This window comes from Tupaia chinensis, unplaced genomic scaffold (genome assembly GCF_000334495.1).
Source record: "Tupaia chinensis unplaced genomic scaffold, TupChi_1.0 Scaffold000410_1, whole genome shotgun sequence".
NCBI lineage: Eukaryota > Metazoa > Chordata > Mammalia > Scandentia > Tupaiidae > Tupaia > Tupaia belangeri.
Genome location: NW_006159915.1, coordinates 4,096,887 through 4,120,894, shown reverse-complemented (window position 1 = coordinate 4,120,894; position 24,008 = coordinate 4,096,887). Strand labels below are relative to the sequence as shown.

The 24,008-nt window shown below is 38.1% G+C and overlaps 1 protein-coding gene across 1 annotated transcript in view; it reads right to left on the bottom strand.

The window, feature by feature from the left end:
• Positions 1-24,008, bottom strand: part of DNAH11 (dynein axonemal heavy chain 11) — a 207,696-nt gene that overhangs the window by 38,010 nt on the left and 145,678 nt on the right. The window contains exons 31-37 of the mRNA XM_006154490.1: positions 22,587-22,718; positions 20,352-20,512; positions 15,733-15,889; positions 15,472-15,617; positions 11,696-11,812; positions 5,473-5,611; positions 1,959-2,051 (exon numbers count right to left, since the gene is read on the bottom strand). Of these exons, the coding sequence (XP_006154552.1) occupies positions 1,959-2,051; positions 5,473-5,611; positions 11,696-11,812; positions 15,472-15,617; positions 15,733-15,889; positions 20,352-20,512; positions 22,587-22,718 (945 nt within the window). The remainder of the gene's footprint in view (positions 1-1,958; positions 2,052-5,472; positions 5,612-11,695; positions 11,813-15,471; positions 15,618-15,732; positions 15,890-20,351; positions 20,513-22,586; positions 22,719-24,008) is intronic.

Sequence of the window (24,008 nt, the reverse complement as noted above, 5' to 3'; positions counted from 1 at the left end):
GATTAGTGAGAGGGACCAGCTGTTAGCATTAATGGCTATGTCGCTGGACTCCCATGTAGTCGAGCGCGGTTCGCATCCCGGACCCGGTAGCTTAAAACTCACGCAGGCATGCCCAAGATCCTGAGAGGAGAATGGAGGAGAAGGGATTGCGGTGTGTCCATCTCCCCTGGGGTGATTTCTCACTTTCTGTCTCTCTGTCTCTCTCTATCTGGCGAGCGCACGCGCCCTATAACAAAACAAAACAAAACAAAACAAAAAAAACTCTCCAAAAAAAAAAAAAAGAATAAGATCAGTGAGAAGCCTTGCCCCTTCTCCTCCAATGAGCTGTCTTGATCTTCAGAGTCTGAGGCCCTTCTCTCCTTAATCCTCAAACTCCAGAATGTAAATTAATTAAGACCATCAGATCATTTTGTTCAAAGTACTCTGAGAATCTCAGATTGATCACCTTAAAATTTTTAGTTTGGGTTTGTGTTCTCTTTTGGCTGAAAATTAAAGAGGACTCTCGATTTGAAAAATAGTTAAACAGGATAACTTTTACTAAAAGAACTAAGCATTTGAACAACAATAAAAATATAGCAGGGGAACAAATACATGAAAGAAAATCTTGACCTAATTATGAATTGTGACTAAAAGGAGGAGAGAGAAATATTGGAAAAGTGGAGTCACATAATAAATATTCCTTGACATATTGGATTGTTGGAGAAGTCATGATGAATTTTTGCATAGAAAAAATAATAGCCAGCTGGGTGTACTTTGCAGTATGCTCACTTTACTCACTGAGGTTTAAGCCTAAAGTCAGACATGTGTTCATGGATATGTACATATCAGCTGTGCTTGCTGTTAAAAGTATTTAGATTAATTAAGATCTTTAGTGACTCAATAAAATGAGGGGGAAAAGGGGGGAGGGGGAGCGTGGAAAGCAACTGTAGATACCAGAGATAGTGTATCTAAGGGTAGGAAATGGCAGAGGTGAGAGATCAAGGGAGAAGAAACAAGAAGTGGAAAATGATTTGTTGACAATAACATGCAAGGTAATATCCTTGATTGAGCCCATATACAGTGTATCCTGGATGGAAAATCTCATTTTGTATACTATAACAATGTACAGTGGATGAATGTAAATAAATAAATTTAAAATAAAATATAAGTAAATAAAAACAAAAAATATGTTATGACTTTCTAGACAATCCAATAAATAGAAACTCACAGAACAGAGTTTATTTTCTACCTCTCAAGCTATACTGCATGGTCAGACAGTGGCTTCTATCCGTTGTTCTGCCTATTTAATAGAGTAAAATGCATCATTTGCTATTGCTGGTTGTCCCCGGAGGAGAAGTAGGTCGTTTCCCACTTCATTTCCCAATAACCACCTGCGTATTTCACTAGCGTTGGGCAGCCATCCTTCCGTTTCATTCTTCATGTCCATCCTATACCCCATGAAATGGATGCACTTACTCCAACTTTTCAGAATTAATATCCCAACTCAATTAAGCAGATTTCCTAAGTGTCTCTCAGAGAAACATTTACCAGTGGTTAGCCAATTATTTGATTATAACCGTCAAAATACTTTTTTGTTGCTGATACTTCAAAAGCACTTATGAAATCACATTTCTTTCCCAGATTTGTCTTTGTACTCAAGAACACCCATGACCTGCTGTAAGAAATTCCAGTCCTCAAAATATCCCATATTCAAAATAGATGTTTTGTTTTTTAAAAGTTCTGCTATACATGCTCCATCACCTATGTGTACAAGGGGGTCTTCATAAAATTTATGGAAAATGGCATGTTATTAAAAAAAACCAACTGTGCATGGATTTCAACTTTTTTTTTTTGCACCATAGTACATTTTTATGATAACTCCACTTTTTCATGAACTTTTTGAAGTCTCCTTGGGTACTGTCATTTGTATGAAGCTGTTCAGCTAATCACTCAGCAAAATCATCCATGCATTGCAGTACCTGATCTTCAGGTCTATTTTTATCTCCTCGTTTCAGAGAGCCGGCTACAACCAAGACAGATTTAATAGCACGAAGTCCCCAATCATAATGATCCTAAAATAAAAACATATGTATATTTTTTCAGGAATTTTATAAGGGAATAAGAGTCTCATTAAAGAAGCAAAAGCTGAAAGTTAAAAGAAAACAGTTTAGGTAAATACACACTTTAATGATTCAAAGTAGTATTTTCTCCTTTTCTTTGAAATTGTGAAAAATCATGCCCTTGGAGTGTCCTCCTGCTTCTTTCTCCTATTTTGCTGCTCTGTCAGCAAATCTCTCCTTTCTGGAGCACTTAATTGCATCACTTATCCAAGGCACCATCTACCTTCGCAGCTCTCTATAACCTGCTAACGTGGGAGCCTGACTACTGCCATGTTCCTTCTCCAAACACATTTACCCTTCTCCAGTTGTACACTGAGGGTCTGAGGATTCAAGCCTTTCTCCGACTTCCATCTCCAGTTCCCCTAAATATTCTACCTCTATCATGAAGATATCTTTGCCCTGATGCTGGCACTTAATAAAGAGTGTATTCTTTTTTCTTTTTCTGGAGGGTTTACGCTATAGGGCGCGTGTGTTTGCCAGAAAGATAGAGAGAGGCAGAAAGACAGAAAGCGAGAAATCACCCCCCGGGGGGATGGCCATGCCACAATCCCTTCTCCTCCATTCTCCTCTTGGATTCCTGGGCACACACACCCACACACTCGGCATGAGCTTAAGTCACCAGGTCCGGGACTTGAACCAAAGTCAACTACATGAGCATCCAGAGTTGTAATCATTGTGCCATCTGCTGGTCCCAAGAGTATATTCTAAAATTCAATTATAAACCAATATTTCTCTCAGACCTCTGCATCATCCCTGAAGAAGACTTCTCCCACAGGCTCTGAGTTCTTGTAGGCTCGGTCCAAAGGACAGAGACCATGTCTTACTCACTTTTGCTTCTAGCCCAGTACAGGGGACAGGGGAAGTGTTTGGTAGAGGTCTATTAAATAAACTGATTGATCATACACAACTGCCCTTCTCGTTTTCCATCTTGAATTCTCATGGGAACGAGCCTTCCCTCATGTCTCTCAGTTGTGCCTGTGGGGAAGCCTCAGGATCATCATCTATAAAGAGACAGGCAAAAGTATCTGCCTACTTTATAAGTGGTTGTGGGAGTGAAATGAGTTATCGTGAGTACAAATGCTTTTTGTGGGCAGTGAAACAATATATGCATATATAAATATGCCACTGAATCCACGAGTGGATAATAGAATCAATTTAGTGGGTCTTGACCGTCATTTTTGTCAGTAATAAAATAGAGCAGAATGGAAGGAAAAACATGAGTGAGATATAAATAAGGGTAGGAGGTGGCTGGTGAGACGTTCTGGTTCGGTTGTGCATAAGAGAAGATGTGTGTGTGTGCATGTTTACCGGGTCTCAACGGAAAAATGATTTTTTATTGTGAGTCATGATAAAAACCATTTGAAAATCACTGATGCAGAAATAGACTGAGGCTACATCTCTAGAGGAATAAGGTTAAAGGAGAATATGTAGAAGAAATTCTGGACACGGATTTAAGAGGACTCAGTGACCATGCTAAATATATAAGCATTGCAAACAACTTCTAAAATAAAAATAATAATAATTAAAAAAAACAAAACATGTTGGCGTGTGTGTATGTGTGCCCCAAATCCCAAGAGAATGGAGAAGGGATTGCAGCATAGCCAATTCCCGTGGATAGGGAGGAATTTCTCACTTTCTCTCTCACTGTTTTTCTCTCTCTGGTGAGTGCATGTACCTATGATAAAAGCCTTAAAAAATAATAATAATCTTCATTATTATCATATTATTCCTTTGATCAAAATGTGTCCACTGATTCCTCTCTTGGATACATCCCTGAAGCTCAGCAAGGCACTGGTGAACTGTGTTCCTAACTCAGCTCTGCTGTCCTGGCCAGATTTCATTTCTCTCATTTATGACATATCTATGAGTTAGAGACTCTTCCCTCCTCTGTTCTACCTTTTCTCCCAATGTCTTCAAATGTCATTGAATCATACCTAGTGCTATTAGCTATGAACTTTGGACAAGTTAACTCCTGAGCTCATCTAAGACAGAAATCTGGGTATCTGTTCATTTGTTTGATATCCTTCCTATTTGATATCACCAGTAATAACCACATTACTTGAACATAGTAGATGTTCACTAAATGTTTACATATTACTACAGGGAACAATATAGATGCAACTCCATGTTTCTTGGGTTCAGATATATCTTTTTTTTTCTTTCTTTCTTTCTTTTTTTTTTTTTTTTTGAGAAGTTTTTGCTATAGGGCGCATGCACTCGCCAGAAAGATAGAGAGAGACAGAGAGACAGAAAGCAAGAAATCACCCCCCCGGGGGGATGGCCACGCCGCAATCCCTTCTCCTCCATTCTCCTCTTGGGATCTTGGGCATACATGCACACATGCCTGGCATGAGTTTAAGCCACCAGGTGTATATACACACACACACACACACACGTGTGTGTGTGTGTGTGTGTGTGTGCGCACGTGTGTGTGTGTGTATATATATATATATATATATAAATTTGTTTCTCAGATTCCAGATCTCACCTTAACTATATAAAATGAATACATCTGGCAGTACAGGTAACTGTGTGGTTGCAACTGTAGTATTTTAATACTCTCATTCTGGAACAGCTACAGAATAAGGCCACCAAGGCCCTCATTAATGCAAGGTCATCAAAAGACCAAAAAGTCAAAAGTGATCACAGAACAGTGTAAAAATACCGATGCTGATACATACATAATTTTTATGGCATGCCAACAACTTGAATGACTCTATAAGAAGCTCATTTTGGAGAGTAGAAATGTGTAATTTTGACCCACTTCAGAGATGAGGGAATTGTAGAGCAAAATTTAAAAGAAAAATAAAAAAAACCTAACCCCACCTTCAAATAAAGTATTATCAAATGAGAAAAAATTTCATTTAGCATTTCTTGAGAAGATTTTTCAAAAATCAGCCTTCCTTCACTCTTGTGAACATGCCTGCCTTCTTGTCCTAGAAAATAGTATTCTCACTGAGAGGCAATATAAAAATCTATTTGCAATTATAGCACTGATAAAGTTTAAAGAAAATCTTACATTTCATTGTGCTAAGTACAAATAAAACTAAAACTAAAACATCTCAAATGTAATTTCAGCAAAAAAATTAAGAATTATAGAAAAGAGTTTTCAAAATTTTACTGGAAATACATCATTCCTAATGACTAAAGTGAAATTTAAATAATAAATTACCTGACCTTTTAATTTTTTTTTTTTTGTCAGAGGGCATATGTGCATGCATGAGAGAGAGAGAGAGAACCCTCCAATGGGGTCTGGCCCCATGGGATCTGGCTTTCTTTGGGTAGGGCTTAACCACCATACCTAGCACCTGTATTTTAAAAGCTGTTTTAACGGGATGTGAAAACTAAGAAAACATAACAGAAGCTCACTCACCTGCTTGGAGAGGAGTTCTTTGCAGAGCGTGTACAATGTAATGAATTTCCGGGCCAGAGAGCGTGCATCCACAAATCCTTCAGCAACTAACATGATTTCACATATTAGCTCAATGTCAGGGGCCACCATGGCACAGGGTCTAAAACGTAAATAAGAAAGGTAGTTTAAAAATGTGATAAGGTAATAAGGACAAATGGCTGGAATCAAGTGACTAATTTGTACCAACATTCTGACCATTCCTAAGCCAGTCACAATTATTCTGTCAATCACAGCAAAAAGACCCTTCACTTCAAAATGTCCACTACTCACTGGACACACAGGAAAATATGGAAAGTCTGCAATGGCAGATACCGCTATAGGAGTTTAAAGAAAATCACAGATAAAGCCTGTAAACTTTTAGTTTGTCACCCCAGAAAGATGAACGGTGATGGTTACACTATAAAGGCCAGCCTTCACCTGTGGCTAGTGGTACGCTGGTCAATGTTTAACCACCAGTGTCCAGAAAACTGTGTTTCCTTGTTTCCATGGAATAAATTATTCTACCAAGAGTTTGTTGGTAGCGTGAATGCATCTAGCAATACAGGTAAATGGGTGGTTTCAAGCTACCAACGCATCACTAAACACAGAGCTGGAAGAGATGTGTGGTACCACAGTACCACACGGGCAGACACAAAAAACCTTGAAAGCATAAATACTAACTACATAAATAATTACGGAGTAATGACTATTTTGAGATTTTTGGGTTTTTTTTTACAAGGTTTTGCCATAGGGTGCATGCACTCTCCAGGGAAAGAAAGAGAGAGAGAGAGAGGGAAAGTGAGAAATCACCCCCCAGGGTGGATGGGCACACAGCAATCTCTTCTCCATTCTCCTCCTTGGGTACGCATGCACACATACCCAGTGTGAGTTCCAAGCCATCAGGTTTGGGACTCGAACCATGGTCAGCCATGTGGGAGTCCAGTGACGTAACCACTATGCCACGCACTGGCCTTATTTTGAGAATATTAAAAATACTTTTTTCTTTATTCATGATAGTGTGTGTGTGCACATGCACACAACAGTGAGAGTGAGAGAAAGGAGGAGATGAGCATCTCCACAAGGTCTGGCCATACTGTGATCCCCTTCCTCCCGTTCTCTAGTCCATGGGATCTTGGGCACTTGTATAAAAAGCCTTCCCCTAAAGACAATGGCCATCAACAGCAATGTTTGAATAAACTTTGCTCTACTGAAGTCAACTGGATAGGAGAAAGAGTAAAGTAATGAGCTCATTATTTTAACTTCTTCAAGTGTACATTCCAGAAACATCTACCCACTTGCTTCTGTAAATATAATTGTAGTCTACCTCATGCACATCTAGTTTTTACCCTAAATATTTCCCTAAGTTTCTCTGAATCTAGGTAACTGAATATCTCTCCTCTTTAAACTTACCCCACATTTTTTTCCTCACATTTATTGCTTTTAATCATATGGCAGAAGAAATAAAGACGAAGGGTAAATAGGGGAAATAAAAGGCTAGCAGAGCCTTTTGTACCTATATTAATATAGAAAACTTCATACCTAATTTCATACCTATATTTATAAAGGAAACTTATAAACCATGCACTGACTTTATGCCATGTAGGGCACTAAAAGCTTTTCATGCACTCTCACTTCATTCTCGCAGCCCTACAAGGTGGCTCCCTTTGCCTTTCACTTTGTAGAGGTACAGACTGATGTCCCCAAAGTTCGAGCCATTGCCCTGGGCCACATGGTTTGTAAGTGGCAGAATCAGGATACTCTTAAGGTACAAGCATACTACCCCCGTTCATAATTAACACTTTTATCATTCAAATTTTCCTTCAAACTTTACTGACACAAATAATCACATCCTAATGCATACGACATGGTACCTAATTGACCAAAATGTATACAAACTTCACAAGACAATTCCAAATTTTAAGACCCAAATTTAAAAATGTATGAGGTAAATGAAGTCTCAAGTGTAAACATTATGGAAAGGTAGACAATTTCAAACAAAACTATCCTGTAACCAGTACATTTATTTCTACAACAGTTATTCTTTATGTAGAATTTTTTTCAAGAAAAGTAGACATTATAGGGACCAGCAGATGGCATAGTGGCTGACCATAGTTCAAGTCCCAGACCCTGGTGGCTTCAAACCCACACTGGGCGTAAGTGCGTGCATGCCCAAGATCCCAGGAAAGAAACAGAGGAGAAGGGATTGAGGCATGGCCATCCCCTCTCAGGTTGATTTCTTGCTTTCTGTCTCTCCAGTGAGAGCACATGCCCTATTGCAAAAATTTCTCTAAAAAAAAAGGAAAGAAAAAGAAAAGTAAACATTATAAAATTACTACCCCAGAAATAATGTTATTATAAGGAAAGGGAAATATTCAATACAGGATGTTAGAATAATGAAGTATTAGGGAAAGGAATTATTGACATACTCATTTCATGTAACCAATCAAAGTAAGTTAAAAAATAACACTATAAAAATTAGGAGAAAGTACAAATGAAACATAGTTAAATAGCTAGTAGACAGACAAGCTGGAGGGTTAGGGGAAGAGAATGATGGCAAGACAAGCCCATGCTGAGGGAATATTTCTGTGTCTTCCTCTTTCATGAATAAATAACAAAATATTTTAAAAAGGATTGACAAAGGATGTAGAGTACCTAGAGTCTTTCTACACTGATGGGAAGGTGTACAATCAGTGTAGAAGGTGTACTTTGGAAATCAGACTGGAACATTTTTATAAGTGAAATATACATTTGCTATGTGAGCAACAATTCCCTTCTTATTTACCCAAAAGAAGTGAAAAAGTGCTCATGCAAAGATCATACATGAATGTTCACAGCAGTTTTATTCTTTTTTTAAAGAATTAATTTTATTTATTATTATTATTATTATTATTATTATTATTATTATTATGGAGAGGTTTATTATTATTATTATTATTATTATTATTATAAATTGTTACAGGGCACATGTGCTCACCAGAGAAAGAGAGAGAGAGAAAGTGAGAAAGTGAGGAAGCAAGCCAGCAGGTCTAGGACTTGAATCATGGTCAGGCACATGGGAGTTCAGCACCTTAAATACCACACCATCAGCTGGCCCCACAGCATTATTATTATTATTTTTTTTTCAGTGGGGGGTGTTTTTGCTATAGGGTGTGTGCACTTGCCAGAAAGACAGAGACAGACAGAGAGACAGAAAGTGAGAATTCACTCCCCAGAGGGGATGGCCATGTCACAATCCCTTTTCCTTGATTCTCCTCTCAGGATCTTGGTCATGCATGCACACACGCCTGGTGTGAGTTTAAGCCACTGGGTCCAGGACTTGAACGGCAATCGATTACATGGATTCCAGTGACATAGCCATTACACCAACTGCTGGTCCCCCCACAGCATTATTCTTGATCATCTCAAATTGGGAACAACCCAAACGTCCTCCATTAACAGGTGAATGAATAGACAAATTGCAGTATGTCTATACAATAGACTACTTTTTTGTTTAAGTTTTCTATAGGGCATGTATACTCATGAGAAAAAGAGAAAGTGAAAATCACCCTCCTCAGGGGGTGGTCATCCCACAATCCCTTCACCTTCATTCTCCTCAGGACTTTTGACCCAAACACACACCAGCATGATATTCAAGACGCCAATTCCAGAATTTGGACTACGAAGTCACCACGTGGGATCCAGCAGACTTAATCTCCATATCACCTGTTGGCCCTATACAATAGACTCTTATTTTCTTCCCCAAGACAGACTTTTGCTATAGGGAGCATGTACTCAATGGAGGCACAGAAAGAGAGAGAAAGTGATAAATAACCCCTGGGGTGGGGGGGAATGGCCACCCCACAATCCTTTCTTCTCAATTATTCTCTCAGAGTTTTGGGCATGCATGCATACGCAACTGATTTGAGTTTCAAGCTGCCAGGTCTGGGACTCAAATCACAGTCGACTACATGAGAGTCCAGAAACCTAACCATTATGCTATCTGCTGGTCCCCTATACAAAAGACTTCTCATCAGTTATAAAGAGAACAAGCTACTAATATACTCAACAACTAGGATAAATCTCAAAATCATAATGTTCAAAGACAGAAGTCAGACACTAATGAGTACATACTGTCTAGTTTAATGCCTGTACTCTAAGAAACACAAACTTGATCTATAATCACAGAAAGTATATTCATGGTCTAGGGGATTAGCTACAAAGTGGCAGGAGAAAACTCTTGGGGTATAGGGAAGTCTTCATCTTGACTGAGGTAGTGTTCTCACCAAAAGAACACTTCAGTTTGTGCACTTATAAACTAACCCTAACTGGTATTGGCTGCAGTAGCACAGGTTCTCTTACAAATTGCTTAAGTGTATATAGCTTGCTAGAGTATTTTTGGAAAGCAGATTATCAATAGGGTGTTTTTTGTTGTTTTGGGTTTTTTTTTTTTTAGGATTTTTGCCATAGGGCAAATGTACTTGCAGGACAGAGAGAGAGAGAGAGAGAGAAATCACTCTTCTGAAGGTACAGCCATGTTGCAATCCCTTCTCTTCCATTCTCCCAGGACTCTGGGCATGCACACATACACATGCCCACTGTGATTTTCAAGCCACGCAGTTCAGGACTCAACTGTTGTTGGCCACATGGGAGTTCAGCATCTCAATCACCACATAACCTGTTGATCCTGATCAATGGTTATTTTAATTATTCACTGAGGAATTCTACTTTTAGGAACATATTCTGAGATAATAATCTGAAATAAGAATAATTTTTCTTGGAAATAAATGTTTATAGCCTGTTATTTTATAATCATGAAAGACGGAATAAAAAATAATAAATCCTACATGCCACTCAAAAGGAAATGGCTAAGGAAATTGTGAATGAGTCATAAGAGAGACTACTTTGGAGCTACATAAAATATTTTCCAAAAATTTTCAATAATATGGTAAAATATTTCAAAATATTAAATGAAGAGAAATAAATAAAGATCATGCCAGGGACCAGTAGGTGGCATGGTTGTTAAGGCACTGGATACTCCCACATGGCCGATGGCAGTTGGAGTCCCGGACCTGGTGGCTTGCCTACTTGCTTTCCCTCTCTTTCTCTGTGTGTGTCTCTCTCTGGTCAAATTAAAAAATAAATAAATAGGGGTTGGCAGGTGGCATGGTGGTTAAAGGTGCTGGACTCTCACATGACCAACCATGGCTCGAATCCCAGACCTGGTGGCTTGCTTTTTCACTTTCTCTCTCTCTCTCTCTCACACTGTCCCTCTCTGGTCAAAATTAAAAATAAGATAATAAAAATAAAATAAATGAATTAATAAATAAAATAAAATTAATATTTTTTAAAAGCATGCCTTCTTTAAAATCTTAACTGCATAAACTATAAAATTTAAAAGAAATAAAGAAACAAAAATAGGCCCAGCTGTGGTGGCACACTGAGGGTAGATGTAGCTGCTCTGTAGGCTGAGGTCACATGGGAGACTCTGGGTTCAATTCCAAGTCCAAACTAAAGGCCCATTGCAAGTAGCATGCTCCTGTAATCCCATATTCTCTGGAGAATGAGGCAAGAGGACTGTGACAGGGTAAGCCTCTATATCATAGGAAGAAAAAAATTGTACAATGCTTATTTTCACATGGTGATGCTGCAATTTTTTTCTTATTCTTCCCTACAGTTTCCAAATACTTCCTAATTTATAGTAGTATATATATATATAATAGTATATTTATAATACTATAACAAAAGAATTTTAAATATTCAGATGTACCATTTGTTTTTAAAAACTGATTTTGGAGCCAGCCAGTGGCATGGTGATTGGGACAGCTAGATCCTACATGGCTGAATACATGGTTCTAATCCCAGACCTGGTGGCTTGAGAAATGTACTAGACATGAGTGTGTGCCCAAAATACCAAGGGAAAATGGAAGAGAGGGGACTATAGTTTGGCCATCCCTCTGAAGGGTGCTTTCTCATTTTTGGTGAGCACATGCACTCTACTGCAAACATTAAAAAATAAATAAATAAAAATTGATGTTGAGTCCTGGTTTCATAATTCAAAAGGGTTAATTTATCAAGGTGAAAGTTCTCTCAATAAAGGAATTCAAAGAAATAATGAGGGGGTTTCCATAGGAATTCTCGAGGAACATCACATTACTTTACAGTGCAAAGCAACAACGTTAGGTGGCATGAGCGCACCAGATGCAAAGCTGCAAAGCAGAACACTTGCCTGAAAAGAGCTTTGAGATTTTCTGGTAATTCAGTTCGACCAGCGTATCCTGGGTTCATGGTAATAAATATTCCAACTGATGGCTTGAGCGTGATAGCTTCCCCAAGAAATACAAATCTACCATAAAAAGAATGTTGATGAAATTAAATGTGTTCATCGAATATGAATGTTCATTGACAAATACAAACCACTGCAAAATGCAAATGATCATTAGGAAGCTGTTCATTCAATGTAATTTTCTTTAAAATTCATAAGCATATATATTTTGAATATGTTCTGAAACATGTTTATTAAAAACTTGCTCCCCCAGAGGAATTACAAATATGGGGGAAATACATACACACACACACACACACACACACACACACACACACGCTCATGCACACATACAGTGATATTTTAGCATAGCCATAGTATTTCATAATATAAAAATGAGGACTTCACTTTTTTAACATTTAATGAAAGGTGATGACATTTTGCCTTCAGTGTGAACTGCAATTCCTTGAGTAGGATACTGCCAAGTGGAGAAAGGAACTCCTTGTCCAGTCTTTGTCTCTTCCTATCTCTTGCCCTCCTCCCTTCTTCCTGCCATTTATTCATCAAATATCTTCTGAGTGCTACTGAGAGGTAGAACATGTGCTGGTTATGACAGTTAGCTCTAGAACCAGATTGTAAGGGTTCAGAATCCAACACAATACTTTAGGCATAGTAATTATCCTCTCTCTCTGTTCCAATTCCCTCAACTAATAAAAAAAGGATAATAGTATTAACTACCTTATTGGATTATATGAGGATTTAAGAGATTATGAATATAAATGGCCAAAAGCACAATGCCTAGAACATGGTAAATACTCAACAGATGTTAGCTATGACTTGCTATTATTATCACTTGAAGGCACCGGAGAAGCAGAGAAAGATTTTCAGGAAGATTTGCAAGGGTCTGTTTAGGCTGTTGATGTTCAAGGTGATGGATTGGTAAGGACTTTAGGAAGCAAACAGAGGCCAGCAGAAGGAGATTTTCAAATGGGAGTAAATGAGACAAAATATAAGGCTGATCTCTTGCTGAAATAGTTAAGGAGCTAGGCCTATTTCCCAGATTATGGAGGGAAAAGTTACAGAGAAAGAAATATGATTATTTAGGACTAAAAGCATCTTAGACACTAGATAATTAAAAACAGAGGGATTTTTGTATAGTCAAGGCAAAAAATCTTTTTTTAAAAAGAATTATTTTTTATTTAACTTTATTTACTTTTATCTATTTATTTTATTTTGACCAGAGAGGGACAGAGAGAGAGAGAGGGAAAGTGAGAAAGTAAGCCACCAGGTCAGGGACTCAAATCACAGTTGGCCATGTGGGAGTCCAGTGCCCTTAACCACCACGCTACCTGCCGGCCCCAAGGCAAAAAGTCCTTATTCCCCAGAATGCCAGACTAAGAAAGGCAGACAGGCCTGGAAGAATCACTCACAGAAAGAACTGCGGCTGTTGCCACAGGGTAACTGACTACCCTCCCAGTACACGTACAGACATAGCCGTGGTTTGAAGGTACTGACTTCCAGGAGGTAGACTTAGAAAGATGCTGGAAGGCTTTGTGGATGAAGCAATTGTCTTATCTCTTAAATCTTCGAATGAAAAAGTAACTGAATAAACTCATAAAATCTAAAAAAGCCTAGTAGGCTGCAGATGGGCGGCCTAAAGATGAGAGAGATCGGGACCAGCAGTTAGTGTAATGGCTATGTTGATGGACTCTCATGTAGTCGACTGTGGTTGGAGTCCCAGACCCGGGGGCTTAAACTCATTCCGGGTGCATGTCTGTGCATGCCCAAGATTCCGAGAGGAGAATGGAGGAGAAGGGATTGCGGTGTGGCCATCCCCCCGAGGGGTGATTTCTCGCTTTCTGTCTCCCTGTCTCTCTCTGTCTTTCTGGCGAGCGCACGCACCCTGTAGCAAAAACCTCTCCAAAAAAAAAAAAAAAAAAAAAAAAGAAAGATGAGAGAGGTCAACTCTCAGACATGTGGGCAAAGGATACTATTACAAAGTATAGCCAGGAACTTTTAGAAATCATGGCATGATCAGTGACATCAATCTCTGCAAGGAGGATACTCTCAAATGACATCTGAGTTGCATCAAATAATAAGATTTTGACAAAGAGTATAATAAAATATGACTGGAGATCAAAAACCAAAGAACTGAACTTCTCCAACATGGCATCAGAGTAAGGGCAAGCAGGGTGAGACACATCCTATCACAAGAAACTGGTGTCCCAGGCCGGCATGGTGAAAGAACGGAGAGGTTTTTCTAGAAGGTGGAAACGTTTAGATATATCTGCTAATAACATAAAAACTTTGACAAGTTTACAGCTCCACAGAGCAAGATAATCCTTCTCTGATCGACAGATAAAAATGTTCCTATGGACAGGAGAGCTCTCTGAGAAAAATACCCTAAAAACTGGAGAAGACGGGCCAGATAGATGAGGCTGCACTATATACAACAACAGGACCAGCAAGTGGCATGGTGGTTAGGGCAGCTGGATCTCACATGGCCAACTACACAGTTTCAGAACTGGAATCGGCAGCTTGAAAATCATTCCAGGCATGTGTGCACATGTGTGCACGCCCAAAAGCCCAAGAAGAGAATGGAGAAGAGACTGCAATATGTTCATCCACCCTAGTGGGTGAGAAATCACTTCCCCACCCCATACCGTCTCTCTCGGGCGAGCGCCCTATAACAAACTAAACCAAAAGCAAAAAGAAAACAAAAAAGAAGAAAATATTACAAATAGAACCAGAACTGCGCTATGCATCATAATTTTTATTTCTTAAATTATCAAACCCTAAGTTCTGGTCGTGTTTTGCCTTGTAGAGTGTAGTATCTTGCTGAGAGCTGGTTAGATTTTGGATATATTTTGAAGGTTTTGGGCCCAAGTTCCTAGAAGATATAACCCGCAGGAATGAAACCAACAATATAGCACACGTTGGTGGGAGATCAGGATTTTCATTTTGAATATAGTGTATACCAGAGGACTATGAGGCATCAAGTGGAGTCTTCAGGTGCCCAGCAGGCAGTTGTTCATGGAAGTCTACAGACAGGAGAAAGGAGTGCTGTGTGTCTGGTAGTCACAGAACAGAGATTTTTTTTGAAGACCCTGGGACTGGATGAAATTATGGGGGATAAAATAAAGATAGAGAAACGATAAAGTCTAAAGCCATCTAATATTATTGGATCAGCATAAAAGTCATGATGAATTTTTCTATGCAAAAATGGATCATAGCATTTCTGACAACTCTATAATAGGCCAAGGGAAAAAAAAAACCAACAATGAAAACAGTACCTATCCCTGATGTACCTATTTTGCACCAGGCACTTGTCCTAGTGCTTTAGCTGACACATCATAGTAATCTGTGAGGTAGGCACTTTTCCCCATCTAAAAATGAGAAGAAACCAGCCAAGGATCAGTGTGTTGACTGTGACCACTGTGTCAAATGCTTCCAGAAGGTCAAGAAAGATGAGGACTGAGAATCGACCCAGTGATTTAGCATCATAGAGGTGGTTTGTTTTTTAAACAAATAAATGCAATATACCCTTGCTGCATTCATCACTTAAAAACCACTGATAAAAAAAATGGGAGGATATTTAAAATGATTCTTTGAAATCATCCAATCTTATCTATTTTATGAGACAGGGAGAAGTACCAATACACTCTGAAGGTGAGCTTACCTGCCCTCTTCCATGTTATTCTTCCTACTTGAACAAGAGAAAAAAGCCACATGCCACTCACCTCTTTTTCCTGTTCCTGATAGCATCGTGAATCATTTTCACTTGTACTGCGACCACCGACAGAACTTCCACAGCGATTCGATTGAACTCATCAAAACAGCCCCAAGCTCCTGTCTGCACCAGTCCCTTATAGATATTTCCTATGGACTAAATGATGAAGAGAGGCATTCAGAACTTAACAGAAGGGTGTTTTCAGTTATTGTTTTGATCATTCCAAATAGGAGTAGTGTTGTCAGCACACATCACTCAAGAACTAACTTACTTTGTAGTCCATTTGCTCTGAACAGTTGAAGACATAAACCATCATGCCAAGGGCACGGCCCAGATCTTTGGTGGTTTCTGTTTTCCCTGTACCAGCTGGGCCAGCTGGAGCCCCACTCATGGTCAGATGAAGTGACTGAGTCAAGGTAATATAACATCTTTAACAACAGAAAACCTAAATGTTACAGTCTAATAGGAGATTTCTATAAAACATTAGGGGCAATCAGATATTTCAAAAAAAATTAAGAAGCCAAGGTCTAGAATGTGGTAGGAGCATAAAATATTGATATACTTTTGATTTGTTCATGGCAATAATGAGTCAGAATATTTTACACCAAATTTATTTTTAGGTTGGCTGTTTAAAAACACTAAAGAAGAACATATTGCTTTGTTTGTTTATTGGTCTCATTTCCTAAGAGCTCTGTATTTGAATACAAATAACACTTGATTTGCAATGCTATTAAGTTTTGGTATTTCTAGATAAAGAAAAATTATATTAATATGGCAGACAACATTTCAAATTATTATTTATAAAAGAAAAATAGAAGAGAAATTTTGGGTGATGAGTAAATTAAACGTTGACTGCATTAAACTACTATCTAATGAATACATTAAAAGATGATATGTAAATTTATATAAATACATAGTATGCAAATACTATATACCTATCTTGATGTGTAAAGCAAGTATCCAAACATAATTTATTACATTAAAATGTATTTTAGGAATTCATTTTGAATGTGTTGCTACATGCATTTAGATTACCATAATACTTATTTTGCAGGGAAGATTCAGCGCTTCTGACTGAGGAAAATCATGCAAATGCAGAATTTTATACTTGTAAAAGAGGGAAAGACTAACAGCAGTGACCTCACACAGCTGATGCTGTTTTACGGGGTTTCTTCAGGTTTATAAGCTATTTGTCTTGGTATAGACTATTTGGAAGACATTTCCAAGGAGGTCAGAAGACAAGGAACTAATGTCTACTTTGCTGATCACCAGACATTAATCTTAAGTGGTTCAACATACATGACTCAGTTTTCTCCTCCATTAAGTGAGACTTGCTGTAGGGACATATGAAAAAAAGCCAAAGGTAAATGCCTTAAAAAATTCTAAATACTATATAACTTGAAGAAATCACTAATAAAAATGAAAAGTGTTTCTGTATTTTACAACCATGATATGTTTTAAGTGCATCTCACAATAAAATGGAATGCAAAAAAAAACTCCAGCAATAGGAGTTAGAGCACTTACTACTCCCTTGTTATCCTTTCCACTGGTTCCAAGTATGGGCTGGACACACAGGGCCGTCTCTACCTACAGACTACATTTCTCACCCGCTTCCAGTCAGGAGTGGCCAGGTGACCAAGCTCCAACCAATGTGATATGTACAGAAATGACATGTGCCATTCTTAGGACACCTCCTCAGAGATATTTGACCTGGACTCTCTCTTCTTTTTTTTTTTCCACTGGCTGAAACAGATGTGGAAGCCATGTTTAGCATGTCAGTCACCTGCTAGCCTATACCACTGGCCCACTCACCTCTGGACTGTCACACAAATACGACACCAGTTTCTGGGGTTATGTAAGCCATGGTATTTCAGAGTCTATAACGGAAGCTTAGTCTTCATTGTCCTAACCAATATACCTGTGTTCTAGCACAAGTCTATCAGTTTCAGGCTGATTGACCTATATCTCTTAACCAGTTCAAATAGAGAGAAGAGACACTGTCTGCCCCACCTATCACACACTCAGCATCAAATGAGATATAAGGAAAGTATTTGGAAGGCATCATTACACTAAGGTAAGAATTAGTAAATAATCTAAAGAATAAGATGAAAACAAAATATACAAAGTGTCAACATCTTATCCAATACTATTCACACTATCAAAATGAATACTTGCAAAAACACATGCAAAAGGAGGGGTGGGTTAAGGAAGGGTGCACCACAGTAAAGAATGTCACCTACTAAGAATGTCACTAGTGGGACCAGTCAGTGCAATGGTGGTTAAGATGGCTAGATCCACATGGCTGACTGTGTGGCTCAAGTCCTGAACATGACAGTTTGAAAAACCTGCTAGGCATGTGTACGTGCATGTCCAAAATCTGAATGGAGGGGAAGGGGTTGCAGTGGGGCCACCCCCCCCCCGGGGGGGGGGGGAGTGATTTCTCACTTTTCCTCTCTCTCTCTCTCTGGCAAGCATGTGCCTTATGGCAATTTAAAAAAAAAATGTCGCTTGTTATTCAATATACGCTTTGGAAAAAAAAACTAGTAGACTCTTATTATTGAATGTGTACAACATAACGTACTGTTCAACACAGAAGAATTTATATCTATCATTTGATAATTATACACTATGCATGTTGTGAACTATACTGTATCTCATGCAAAAAAAAGTACAATTTTATGAATAAAGATTTATTTTCCTTTAAATTTTCAAATAAATCACAAAGTGATTTCTTTTAAATTAAGAAGATAATAAACTCCCAGTCCTCACATACTTATAAACCTTAAAATGTCTCTTCCCTTTTTCTTCTACATACTGAGCTCCCCAACCCCTCTTCTGTGATCACAATGTCAGGCGTACAATAGGCTCTTTTTTCTTTTCTTTTCTTTTCTCTTTTTTCTTTTGGAGAGGTTTTTGCTATAGGGCGCGTGCACTCACCAGAGAGACAGAGAGACAGAAAGCAAGAAATCACCCCCTGGGGGGATGGCCACACCACAGTCCCTTTTCCTTCATTCTTCTTTTGGGATCTTGGGCATGCACGCACATACGCCCTAGTGTGAGACTGAGTTTAAGCCACTGGGTCTGGGACTCGAATTGCAGTCGACTACATGGGAGTCCAGAGACATAGCCATTATGCCAATGGCTGGTCCCAACTAGGCTCTTAATAATACTCTGTTTTGACTATTCTCAAGTTATTTTGTCAACCTACTAATTTTAATCCCCCATAGTGAAAGCACCGTTAGAAACAAGTTAAAGAGAACTAAGTTAGACAAACAGAATTAAAGAAGCTGTACAATATATAAAGGACCAATCATGAGCAGATTCATACATGTAAGAACATACTTCTGAGAGAATTCTACCAACATTTCAGGACTTCCATAACAATCCAGCTTTATAGACTTATATTTGAAACTATCTACACTTCAGTGATAAATAACTGAGCATATTGCTATGAGCTTAAGGTGTGATTTCTCTTTCATGGATGCCAAAGATTAAATGTGCTTTCTCCCCCAAGTTAAGTCAGCAGAAACTTGAATACTAACAAAGAAATTGATGTCAATATGATATAGTCTTACCTCTACATAGACTCTGTATGTGTGGGTATATTTTTAATTTATTTATTTCCCTTATAAGAGAAAGACAGAGAGAGAAAGAGAAAAAGACAACACCTTCAACAAGATCTCACATTGAGATCTTCCCCCAAGCCCTTCCAGCTAGCCGGGATCACAGGCACACACATATGTACTTCATGCACAGGTTGGCCCAAGAACTGAACCCTGATCTTCCACATGGTTTCCAGTATTGAAGAGTATTATGCTACCACTGTTCCTAGAGCTGACTAGTTTATATTTACTTGGAATCAAAACTTTCAATAATAGTAACCTCTTATGCCCTTGACATACTCATATGAACTTTCTATCTCTTGAACCGGTCAAGTGCCTTCCCACCTTGAAAACTTTATATTTACTTTTGCCTCTAAGTTTCTGCCCCAGAATCTGATCATAGTTTGTTCCTCATTATTTAGATTTTAGCTCATTCTTTTACTCAATATATAATAGACTCTCCCAAAGACACTTTTATTCCATATAGCCCTGTTTTATTTTTGTCATAGGATGTGGTAAATCCTAAAAATAACTTTGCTAAGTTATTAGCTTTTTAAAAATAATTTTTTATTATTATTATTTTAATTTGCTATAGGGCGTGTGTGCTAACCAGAGAGAGAAGACAGAGAGAGGGAAAGTAAAAAAGCAAACCACCAGGTCTGGGACTCAAATTGCATTGGCCATGTGGGAATTCAGCACCTTAACCATCATGCCACCTGTTGGCCCGAAGTTATCTATTCGTTGACTGTTCCTCTGCATTTCTACCCCCTCACATGCTATACTCCACTAGAAAGTAATCTCTGTGACAGCAGGGACCCTGTCTGTTCAGGAGTATTACTTAGCACAGTGCTTCAAAAGTATTTGCTAAATTATTTTATGTTCTCCCTCTTTCAGTCACTATTGTAATTCTTCAAAAATATATTTGAACATAGACAATTCGTAGTTACATTCACACTTCCAATAACAGGCTATGGGAGGAGGACAGTTAGTGACAGATAACTGGGCAGCATGGACCCAGAGATCAAAGAAGCTGCCTTGAGCCATAGTAATCCCCTCACATGTTCTCCACTTGTGTGTTCTCTGTAGCTATTTCTCTAATTTAGTTCTCTTTATCTCCAGTTACAAGTCAACATTCACTATCTGACATAATTTCCATATTGCTTTTATATAGTTTCCTGATTTGTTCATCATTTGCTCCCATTTACTTTTCATTTTCACACATGTCTCTACCCACGCTAAGGAACTCATTTGGCTTCATTGTTCCCACCTGACTCAAACTTATTGTCACCTGTCAGTCAGAGGAGTGATCACCAATCGAGGACTATTTCCTAAGTATTCATAGAAGTACTGGAACTGGGCATCGCAAATATTGACATAACAGTGCTTCTGGGTGTCTTCCCACTGGTGACGAAGTTGAGATAGCCAAGCGAAAGCCTGGGGACTGACAACCTGAAACCAATGTATAATTACTACACAGAACATTGACAGTTTGGGAGCCACAAAGTTACTCCATTAATCTGACTGTATTGGTTCACATGTTATTTCTAAAATTCCTATTTCCAAATAGGAAAACCCTTGTATGCTATTGAAAATTGTGATTGCATATAGATGGTTAAATATTTAATCAGAAATACGTGTGTGACAAAAATCTTTGTTTCAAACTGGCTTTTATGTAGAACAGTATTAATTTGTTCAAGGAATGCTTTTTTCCCCTTTTATGAATAACTCCAGGGGACTGGAATATTTTTGTAACTTTATACTCATGGCACTGAAATCAGATGGAAAAATATACTCTGTATTAAAATGACACATAATCCACAATCTCTGCATGTGCATAAATACACTACACTTTCAACCAAGTTTATTCTAAAACCGGTATGCTTTTAGTATAGAGATTTTTCCACTTTGTTTTTCATCATATCAAATACCAATTTTTTATTATTATTCTTTGCCATCTTACTCAATCTTATACATTCCTCTTCAATTTTGAAAAGAAAAGAAATATCTTTTTTTTGGGGGGGGAGAGGTTTTTCGCTATAGGGCTCGTGCACTCGCCAGACAGACAGAGACAGAGAGACAGAAAGTGAGAAATCACCCCCCAGAGGGATGGTCACGCCACAATCCCTTCTCCTCCAATCTCTTCTTGGGATCTTGGGCATGCACACACATATGCCTGGAGTGAGTTTTAAGCCACCGGGTCCGGGATGTGAACCGCGGTCGACTACGTGGGAGTCCAGCAACATAACCATTACGCTAACTGCTGGTTCCCAAGAAATATCTTTTTTAAAGTATAAGTGACCATAGGGTTTTTGGGGCATCACTTGAGGTACAAACATTATAGTCCACTAATCTATCCTATCACTACGTAGTTTTCGGCATTGTGCATTCATGGATTTTAGATGGTCATGAACTAGACAAAATGTCTCTTTTATTACAATATAATGACGCATTTCAAAACATAACTCATCCTACTGTAAGTAAATCAGCAGACTGATAAAACAAATTAAAATAAATAAGAAGGTACAAGGTCATAGTCAAGGAGGAGGTATCACTAGTTGATTATCAAAATTAGAATACATAGCTGGAGTTTTAGATTAGCAATGTATGGCCCTAAGGTTGGGTCAAGGAATATAAACTGACATTTATGCTCTACATAAAGAGTTTTTCTTATGCTTTTTAGATAGAATTAAAATTTGCTTTCATTTTAATAAATTGGAAAAGAAGTGAAAATAATAAAAATATTTCATAATCTGTATGTGCCACTGAAATTATGAAAGGAATTTTCATGCTTTAGTATCATCACCCCCAGAAAAGTGGTTTGGAGGAAGTGGATGCTGGGCATGATACATCAATATTTGTCACCAGGTAAGCATATTTCTGTCATTTAGAAGTAACAATGTAGTTGGGGGAAAGAAAGATGATAAAATTCTCCTTTCGCATTAAATACTGCTGACATCTAAATGACATACAGATTTTTTATAAAGATGGGGGGAAGTTATTAATACATTGAAAGGATCAAAAGATAACTTCTTACAAGAAAGGGAATTATTTAGCCATGAAAGGAAAGGACAAGAGATGACCTAAGCAACTAGTTAGAATTATGACCAACGTCTCTCTCTCGGCAGGAAAATGGATCACGGCACATGGAGATGGTTTAAATGATACCCATACAATCTTTTATTGGCTGTGTAAGTCAGAGGTTAGACTCACAAATCAATGGCCCAAAATGATCATGCACAGAGAAGTCAGAAGAACGTGGAGATGAGCACAGAGACTGCTCCTGGATTTGCCATTTGGGTTCATTTTTGAATCATCTAAGGCTCCTAATTTGGCAAAAACCCTTTTGGATAATTCTCATCAGAACATTAGCTAACCCAAATCAAGTGTACCCAAAATAAACACAACTTCTCAGAATTAATTAAAACACACAAACATTAAAAAAAAGACTTTCTCAGAACTACTTAGACAATACATACCACCTTCAGGGAATGACAGACATACAACATTTCTACAAATAACTTGCCTTCTGTGAAATAAGTTTAGCCACCACATCTCTGGCATGGACATCTATAGTACAAATTGCCATGATCTTCTGCCTGTCTCCAGATGGGAGTTCTCCGAGCAAAAGGGTAATCAGTGTATTCAACTGGGAAATCTAGAAGGGATTTATTTTTTAAAAGGAGAGAAGAATTACAAAAATAGAATCTAATTGCCCAATATTCTTCATATTTGTAAAGTAAACTTGTGTTTACAAAACAATTTCAAATGTTATCACAACTGGTCATCCAAGTATTGTGGAGGGAAGGGAGAAGAATATTACTACCTCCTCACACAGCTAAAGAAGCCAAGACTCAGAGAATACACGTGAACCCACAAGTAATGACAAAACCTAAAGTTCCTGGCTGCACCGAGCTGACTTCTCCACCCTGATGATGACCTTGTCCACAGCTTTGCTAGAACGGAAATGACTACAAACCTTCAAAGATCAAATTAAATTAATTTTTTAAAGTATAGTCAGGAATTAAATAAGTTATTTTTTACTTAGAGATTCAACTAAAAATTAGTGTTTGTTTTGGATATAATATAGTAATGACTACTAATTTTTTTTTTAATTTAAAACAGAGTTGAAGAATATCCTTCTTCATTCTGCTTATTCACATCTCTATTGTTGTTAAGGTCTGGAGATCTCTTAGATAACTATTTTCCAAACTTCTGTTCTTTTCTTGTTTTTGTTTTAGTTTTTGTTTTCCATAGAAGGAAAAGGACCTTTATGCAATGACATAAATGGTAAGTCATGGAATTAAATGAAATAGAAATTATTATTTGGTTCATTAAAGGTTCTCAAGTCACCAATAAATGAGTGAAGTTCCAACATATATAATTACCACAATCATTGTTTCACTGTTTCACCACCATATCACTTATTAATAAAACCAAATTATCAACCCACGAAGCAAAAGAACATGTATTCAGGTAGTAAAAGTATATATTGTTTTGTAAAACACTACTTTTGTTCTGAGTGGACACATATACATGTAAGCTTGATCTGATATAAAGTATATCTTATGGTGAATTGTAGTCAAAAGCGTTTGAAAGAAACTGTCTTATGTGGACATTATGTTAGGAGGGGTTTTTTTGAAAAAAATTTCTTGCCTTACTTAAGGCTTATTTCATGTATGTATATAAACACACACACATGCACGCTCGGGCACACACACACACACATATGTTTTATAATTCCAAGTACCACACTATGAAAAAATACTGTCTCCTGTCCTCCTTAGCTCTGCAAAGGACAGTCAATTATATACTGTTAGCACCTGAGAGAGTTGGTAGTAAGTGAATATGAGAGATCAGTAGAGATTCTCAAACCTTTGTAGCCTACTGTCAAAAACAGCTTCCCAGGAACCAGCAGGTGGCATGGTGGTTGAGGCCCTGGACATTC